Raw genomic sequence first — 8,771 nt, forward strand, 5'->3', positions numbered from 1 at the left:
AGAGAGAGAGAGAGAGAGAGAGAGGTGGAGCACTCCCGTCATGAATCTATAGGTCAGGCTGTCAGTTGATTCTCTGGCGTCAGTGAGCATGACTGATGTTGCCAAACTACTGCTGTGACATTGCATCAGAGAGTGAGAAGGGAGAAAGACAGTGTGTGTGTATGAGTGAATAAGAAACTCTGCACCAGTAGCTCGCTGACTAGCTAGCGTGCGTGGGTGTGCTTGACACACCCCCTCCACCGTCACCACTTCCGACTGCAGCAGCCAGTGATGCTGCTCTGAGACCCGTGCGTGCGTAAAGGCTCTGACGCGAGTGGACCGGTCCAGAGAGCTTTCTGCTGCATCAGCCTGAGAGTGAATGGGTTCTGATTGGCTGTGAGTGGGTCTGGCCACGCTCCGTGGTGATTGGCTGACGGAACGCACTCATAGAAGAGAACCAGGGGAGTTGCTATGACTCAGAGAGATACTCTGACTCCATTCACCTCTCTCGCTCTCTCTCTATCCCTCCATCTGCTCTCCCTCTCTCTCTCTCTCCCCGCCCCCCCCCCCCCCTCTCCCTCACTCTGCTACACCTAACATGCCCAGACTTGTAGTAAAAAGCTCTGTGGCTTGTCAGCACATCATTAGCAGGGGCTCTCTAATGGGAGGGCAAGAAAACTGCAGAGAACACATCCGGGCATGAGGGGGGGGAGTAGAGAGAGGGCAGGGCGGGGTGGGGGGGAGGGAATGAGAGAGAGAGAGAGAGAGAGAGAGAAGGGAGGAGAGAGATGAGAGAGAGGAACAGAGTGACCTGCATTTGATACGGTGCTCTGTGAGGTAGAGGTAGATTTCCCACTGTGAGAGAGGAGAGGAGAGGAGAGGAGACTGACAGAGAAGCTTAGACAGCATCTCTATTTTTCTACTGCCTGATGTCCCCAGAGGCAGGGAGACCGGCCAGGGAACAGTCCTTCCTCATTCCTCCATGGCATCTCAGCAGCAGTGTCCCGGACTCCCACTGTTAGACACAGAACTGGAGAGCCTCGTTGACCCCTTTTACATTTCATCACATGGAAAACATGATATACTGTTTGAAGTTATGATATACTGTTTGAAGTTATTAATAACCCACTGCCACTATTTTCTCTCTCTGCCCCTGTGTCCATCTCACTCTCTCTCTCTGTCCCTTTTTCCATTTCTCTCTTCCTGCCTCTCTCTCTCCCTTCCCCTCCCTCCTTCCCTCCATCTCTCAGATATTCCAGACCAGTGCTCTCCCTCCCCCTGTAATCCTGGAGGTACGGTGCGCTGTGAGGACAAAAAGGGCGACTTCCTCTGCCACTGCTTCACGGGATGGACGGGAGCCAAGTGTGAGAAAGGTATAATCACTACTTCAGAAAGCCCTGCTACACACACATACACACACACACACACACACACACACACACAGACACACACACACACACACACACACACACACACACACACCAAAAATAGTGCTACACTATATAAAGGCATAATTACATCCCTAGAAAATAGATGTTCAGTATTTCAAAGGATCATAGAAATCATTGAACTCCAGCTCACCATGTTATTTCAGAGAGACCAAATTGCTTGGTTGAGAGAGAGAGTCCAGCAGAGAGAGAGACAAGAGGGAGATGTAGGGAGAGACAGACACAAAGTGACAGGTAGGGACACAGTCTTTTTTCGCATTGTCACTTTGTCGTGACCAGCAGCGCGTGATCCAAGCCAGGGTGACCTTGTCACGCGAGCTCTGTTTTTTGTCTGTGTCAGTGACCTTGGACAGGAGGACTGAGCGTGCCCAGTGTGAGCTGTGTTGTTGTTATTATTATTATTGGGAGGTGTCTGGTAAATGACCAACTCCATATGCGGGAACTGTTGCGGGAACTGGCATGGAAGTCACACATCTCTGGGATGAAGGAGGTCTGGCTACAGTGTATCTGAACGGGCTTAGTCACAGCCCTCCATGAGAGGGAGGGAGGGAGAGAGAGGTAGAGACAGTGAAAGAAAGAGAAGCAGTGATTGAGTAGGAAGGGACAGATTAGGTGACAGAAAGAGGGAGAGAGTAGGTTAAATGAGAGAGATTGTGAGAGGGACTGGTGAAGAACAGATTGAGTGGATGGAGAGAGTGTGTGAATATGAGAGAGAGAGAGGGAGGAAAGTTTCCCTCCTGTTCTGATGCCTCACCCTTGCTGCAGCAGCAAGTCACGTTTCCATAGTGACTCATGGCACCACCGCCTAACTGTCAGGAGAAACTCACACAGACGGAGGCAGAGGCTTTTCCACTGGCAGCCTGCAAGTCCACCACAAGCTTACATCAGCCTCTGCAACAGCAACACACACACACACACACACACACACACACACACACACACAGGGGCCCATTCACCAGCACCAGCAGTCCAGGCATTTTTCAAATCATGAACCAATCAGTTAACAACTCGCTGTCCGTTACTGAATAAAATGCCTCTTGATCATTGGTCCCCATTGTCACATGTTCTACTTTCCTTCTCCTCTGATTGGCAGACGTTAACGAGTGTAGCAAGAGGAATGGAGGGTGCGACCACGAGTGCAACAACACCATGGGGAGCTACCGCTGCTCCTGTCGCCATGGTTACACGCTGGTCGGACGCCACGTGTGTAACGGTAAGAAATGATATGCTAAAAGATTATGTCAGACATGGAAACTAACTAAACTAAACTGTATTGTTTTGTCTTCATGATCTTGATGTGTGTGTGTGTTGTGTGTGTGTGTGTGTCTGCGTGTGTTTCAGACGTGGACGAGTGTCAGGACCCGACGGTGTGTGGGACAGCGCGGTGTTCCAACCAGGACGGGACCTACGAGTGTCTGTGTGAGACGGGCTACATTTACGACAACCAGACTAGGAGCTGTCTAGGTGAGTTCACACTGAATACACGCCTACCATACTACACACACACACACACACACACACACACACACACACACACTCAGGCTCAGCTGGAGGTGATGCAGCTGTGTTATTGGGACAGGAAACATGTATTTTAAACACCTGAGGAAACTCTGTTCTGTTATTGGGTCAAAGGTCAATCTGGGCACTTCCCCTGCTCCTAGATGTCTGAACAATGGATGACCTTAACCAAACGTATTAAGTGAGAAGATATGGCTTGTCAAAAGCCACAAAAGACAGGAAATTCAAAATGACATTGATAGCTGCTGTAGTGCTGTATGTTGGTCTCCTGTACTTCAAACAACATGGTTCACCATGGGGCAGGGTGCTCAGCCCTTCAATACCCGGATCCAGAAAGCCAGGCTGTGATGATGATAACATTGTTAGCTATGGGTAAAACGATACCACAGCCAAGCCATGCAGTGTTTTACTAAACCTAATGTATTTAACAGATGTATTGGAACAAATGTGTTTGTGAAAGTGTTTCAAAAATGGATTTGAAAAATGGATCTGAATGGCTTTGACAGATGGATTTGGCACACGAATACAGTACCACACTCATGTAGCTGGTCGAGCCGCCTGCCAAAAGCAGCAGTCAGCACACTATCTGTTTTATTTACAGACAAAATATGTGTTGAAAACATCCAGATTACCGTCTTATCTGCGTGCCATCTGTCTGTCCTTTAACGTAATGTCAATAGGAGACGTAATCTTGATCTTTTATTTGTCAAACAAGTCTTGTTTTTCTGTCTTGTTTTTTTTACGAGCTGTATAGAGATAGCAAGGAGGAGGGTCACAGAGTCTCTCCCTCTTTATAAGAACTAACATTTATTCAATGGTGCTGACAACTACGTCTTCCATGACCTTGTAAGGCCTTAGAGAGGCTCTGTTGGCGTCAGAAGGGAGACATACTCAAGGACTTCTACCCAGAGTTGTTGATGGTGATAACGTTTTGTAGAGGTCATGTTTCTGCAGAGGTCATGTTCATGTCTTTTGAAGGCTTGCGGCTTCTTCTCCTGTTGGAATGTTCCAGTTTGAGGGATGGCCTCATAAACACACCCTCCTCTCTTCCCTTATTGTGAACATCTCTCTTGCTCTTTCTCTCCTTCCCCCTCACCCCATTCCTCCTTTTTCTTCTCTCTGTCTTCTCCCATCTCTCCATCTCTACCCACACCTCACCCTTCATCTCTCTCTCTCTCTCTCTCTCTCTCTCTCTCTCCCCTCCCTCCCTCTCTCTCTCTCTCTCCCCTCCCTCCCTCTCTCTCAGATGTGGATGAGTGTGAGAGCGGTGTGTGTGCGGAGGAGTGTGTGAACACACCGGGGAGTTTCCGCTGTTTCTGTGAAGGTCGGCAAGGCAAGAAGCTGGGGAAGGACCTCAGGAGCTGTGAGGTGAAAATTCATACCTTTCAAAGTCATAACTCGGGTCACTTTAGAAAACTTGCCTGTAAGCTCATGAAACGTGAGCCAGACTCTACAGTTCAACCCTCATGTAGAGTACATCGCTTGTTCACGTATGGCAACTTTAAAAGCTATCATGACAATCTACCATTATGATAACATGTTGCCCCCCCCCCCCCCCCCACATTCTATCTTCCGCTCTCTCTCTCTCTCTCTCTCTTGCTCTCTTTTCACCATCCCTCTTTCTCCCTCCTTCTCTCTCTCTCTCTCTCTCTCTCCGTCTCTCCAGCCCATAGCTCCCTGTGTGTCTCTCTCCTTGAAGAGGAACTCTCGCTCCCTCTACCTGGGTCGGATGTTCAGCGGCGTCCCGGTGGTGAGGCTGCGATTCCGCAGGAGAGTACAGACCGGGTAAGGACACCTGACCTCTCCTCTCGGACCTTTATTTACCCCCCCAAGAGTCTCTGTCTTTCCTGGAGCAACCTGGCACGTCAATGTCAATTCAATACGTTGTGGAATAAGTGTGATGAGGCAGCGTCAGTCTGGAGGAATTTCCTGGATGGTAGGATTACATTACACTGCCTTATAGTCTGTTTGTCTGGGTCCCTCCCCTCTCTCTCGCTCTCTCTCTCTCTCTCCCTCCCTCCCTCCCTCCCTCCAGGTTCTCAGCGGAGTTTGACCTGCGTACGTACGACCCCGAGGGCGTCATCTTCTTCGCCGGCGGCCACCTCAACAGCTCTTGGATCGTCCTGGCGATGCATCACGGGAGGCTGGAGCTGCAGCTGAAGTACGGGGCGGTGAGCCGGGTCACCAGCAGCGGGCCGCTCGTCAACGATGGGCAGTGGCGCAAGGTCAGAGGTCAATCCGGGGGTCTCGAGGGTCATGCACAAACATGTTTTTTTTTTTTTCTCTCCCAAGTTCTCCACCTTGTTCCGGAAGTACGCGTTCCGGAAGTATTTAAAAGGAAATGGGTCGGTGTACAAATGGGCTCTTAACGCGATCAATTGCTTTTTAAATCTATTACGGGGTGTGTATAGGTCCACGCTTCAGGGAAAGGGTGGGGGAGTGTGGGGAGCACAGCAATACAACCGCACACTATAGCTGTCTTGTTTCTGAGGGGATGGTTCTAACTGGGTTTGACTGGTCCTCAGATCTCTGTGGAGGAGCAGGGGCGGAGCCTGGTGATAAAGATTGACAGGGAGGCGGTGATGAAGATCGCCGTCAACGGAGATCTGTTCACTCTGAAGAAAGGCATGCATGAGCTCAACCTGACCGTAGGAGGGGTGCCCTTCAAACAGGACGGCCTGGTCAACCAGGTGAGGTGTGTGTGTGTGTGTGTGTGTGTGTGTGTGTGTGTGTGTGTGTGTGTGTGTGTGTGTGTGTGCGTGCACGTGCATGTGTTCTCTACCACTGTGTTGTGACGGAATGTGTGTGTGTGTGTGTGTGTGTGTGTGTGTGTGTGTGTGTGTGTATTGTGTAGGTGAACCCTCGTCTGGACGGCTGTATGAGGGAGTGGCGCTGGCTGACAGGAGATGATACGTCCATCCAGGAGACGATCCGCTCCAATGAGAACATGCAGTGTTTCAGCACTGAGGTGCCTGGGGCATACTACCCTGGCAGCGGATTCGCTCTCTACAACATCAGCTATGGTGTGTGTGTGTGTGTGTGCGTGCGCGCCTATGACCTCCTGATCTGTATACTAAGCTATGCTTTGTATAGTGTTTATTTACATCCTTGGCGGGTGTGATGATCTCTCTCTCTCTCTCTCTCTCTCTCTCTCTCTCCCCCCCCTTCCCTCCATCCAGCTGAGTCCCAGGTGCTGAGTGTCCAGTTGACCCTGCGGCCGGGCTCTCCTGTGGGGGTTCTGTTTGCACTCGTTCACCAGGACAGCGTCCCTCTCTCCATCTCTCTCTCCGACTATCACCACGGGAGGGACGAGTGGCGGGAGGTGAGATCTTAAAGAGTGTGTGTGTGTGTGTGTGTGTGTGTGCGCATTGCTCTGTGTATTTCAAGTGTGTGTGTGTGTGTGTATGTGTATTGCTCTGTGTATTTCAAATGGTGTGCTGACTCTCCGTGTGTGTTCTGTTATTATGTTCTGGTAGTATGTTCTCGTGTCAGCGGGTGACGTCATCATCGCCAGCGCCCCAGCCTTCCTGTGTGACTCTGAGAGTCATGTGATCAACGTCACCGTGGCGGGGAACCTGACGTTGCTGGAGGTCGACGGCCAGCCGGGGCGCAGCGAAGACAACCCAGAACCTGTAGACCTCCTGTCACCATCCAGTACCTTTATAGGAGGCCTCCCTGGTGAGACACACACACACACACACACACACACACTCACACACACACACACTCACACACACACACACACACACACACTCACTCACTCTCTCACACACACACACGACGACTCTCACTCACTCAGTCACTCACTCACTCACTCTCACACACACACACACACACACACACACACACACACACACACATACAGTAAACACACGCTACGCTATTGCCCGTTACCATCTCTTCTTCTTGGGTTAGGTGTCATTCATTTCAACTCTGACCTTTACCCCCCACCCCCCCTCCCCAGACGTCCCGCTGGTGTCGACCCTGGTGTCGGCCTTCTACACAGGCTGCATGGAGGTGACGCTGAACGGCCAGGCGCTGGACCTGGACCACGCCTTCCACAAGCACAACGACATCCGCTCCCACTCCTGCCCCATGACGGGCGCGCCCTTGTGACCGCGCAGTCCGCCTCGGTCCACAACAGTCCACAAGAAGAACCCCCAGGGCCTTAACTAACTGAGTACCCCCCATGAACAAAGCAGGGAGGTGGGGGGGAGGAGCGGGTGGGTATCCGCTAGGCCCCGAGCATTGGTCTGTCGTAACTAAACCTTGCACACCGTTGCAGATAGAAATGGAAACGTGTCTTACTCAAATGTCCACTCTATGCATTCCAAGTCTACCTGCGACCTTGCTCAGTATCGTGCCTAGAAACAAGACCTTTCCTAGTTCCTAAACCCGTACCCTACGTCCTAGTTACAAGTACTGTACCCCCCCCCCCCCCCATACCCCACCTCCCTAACGCTACCAGTTACTCACACAGCCCCACCCCTTTCACCCTCAGCCAATGAAACGCTCTATACTCACTGTCCATCACTCACAAGCCCTTCCCCCCCCCTCTCATCCCTCACAATCACCAACGCCACAGTCAAGCCCACATGACAGGTGCACACTTTCAGCCAATAAGAAGGGGACATTCAAAGCAGTCACAGAACAAGGGGGAGGGGCATACTCAGTGGAGGGAGAGCAAGAGCACTGCGCTGCACCACACGAGCTACTGAGAGAACACTAGTGTGCTGTAATATACTGAATATGTAAATAATACGTGACTGTACAATGCTTTTTAGAAAAGAAAGACAACCCTACCTTAAACTCATCGAGAGATCCTATTTCCGCACCATTTCAGTTAATTCTCCAGGAGTTTATTAAAGGATGTCTGAGGAACTGTATCTTTTATTCACTACGCCAAAAAGGGCTTCCGTACGTTCTCCTCTTCCTCTGTTAGTTTTAGAGTTGCTGACGAATGAAGACCGGAATGTAGAGGTTGATGTATTATTGTTATTTTATTTTGTATCTTCTGTGTTTGTATATTATTGAATGTTTTGCATTGTTTTTTTATTATTATTTTCTGACTGTAACTACCAGTACCATACTTTTGACTCTTTATTTCGGTCAAATTTTATTTGAAAATAAACAAAGGTGGTTGTATAAAAGACAATGACCTGGAATAAAGTTGTATTTTAAAAAAACTGGTTGGTTATTTTCAATGCTGTGTATGAGAACACTCATGAAGAAGGCATTTTCTAAAACTGGTGCTAGTTGGTCTACGCTATGACGCAATCTCTGGAATTCTTGATACATTTCCTGGCTGGTGCATGTCTGACACTTCCGAAGTCCGATTCCAGCAACACAGTGGTGGTGTTACAGCTAATCTCACCAATACGCTCACTCAAGCCCAGTTTAATCAACATGTACCTAATTGTATCCTCAAGGCTGCAATATGAATAGGTGACCAGTAGGTGGCACTAGAGACCACACACACCTGCCTAGCTTACAGCGTATTAATTCGCCATATGATCTCAACAAATTGTTTTGTGTGTATGTAAAACATTTAATACCAGGACCCCACAATGAGAAAACATTTCAAAACTGTATGGTGTCCCCTCGATTCAGTTACAGTTATACAACCAAGCCCTTCTCCTGGTTGTCCAATGGTGTAGTTTGATCATAACATAATAAATACACAGACAGCCCTAATCAAGAGTACAGTAGGCTACAATTAATCTAAGTCTATCAGTTACTGTTGTCACTGTTCAGTGGTATATATACACACATTTCTCTATTCTATACAGTTAAAACACACTCTGAAAGCTGCCCAATAGCTTTAGT

The 8,771-nt window shown here is 49.4% G+C and overlaps 1 protein-coding gene across 1 annotated transcript in view; it reads left to right on the top strand.

The window, feature by feature from the left end:
* The window catches only part of gas6 (growth arrest-specific 6), a 10,449-nt gene extending 2,318 nt beyond the window's left edge, over positions 1-8,131 (top strand). Inside the window, 11 exon segments of the mRNA XM_083691511.1 lie at positions 1,230-1,352; positions 2,521-2,640; positions 2,769-2,891; positions 4,192-4,313; positions 4,612-4,730; positions 4,981-5,170; positions 5,471-5,635; positions 5,800-5,968; positions 6,125-6,267; positions 6,422-6,623; positions 6,910-8,131. Of these exon segments, the coding sequence (XP_083547637.1) occupies positions 1,230-1,352; positions 2,521-2,640; positions 2,769-2,891; positions 4,192-4,313; positions 4,612-4,730; positions 4,981-5,170; positions 5,471-5,635; positions 5,800-5,968; positions 6,125-6,267; positions 6,422-6,623; positions 6,910-7,061 (1,628 nt within the window). The 3' untranslated portion in view covers positions 7,062-8,131.
* Positions 8,132-8,771: the final 640 nt, after the last annotated feature.

This window comes from Argentina silus (assembly GCF_951799395.1).
Source record: "Argentina silus genome assembly, chromosome: 19".
NCBI classification, from domain to species: domain Eukaryota; kingdom Metazoa; phylum Chordata; class Actinopteri; order Argentiniformes; family Argentinidae; genus Argentina; species Argentina silus.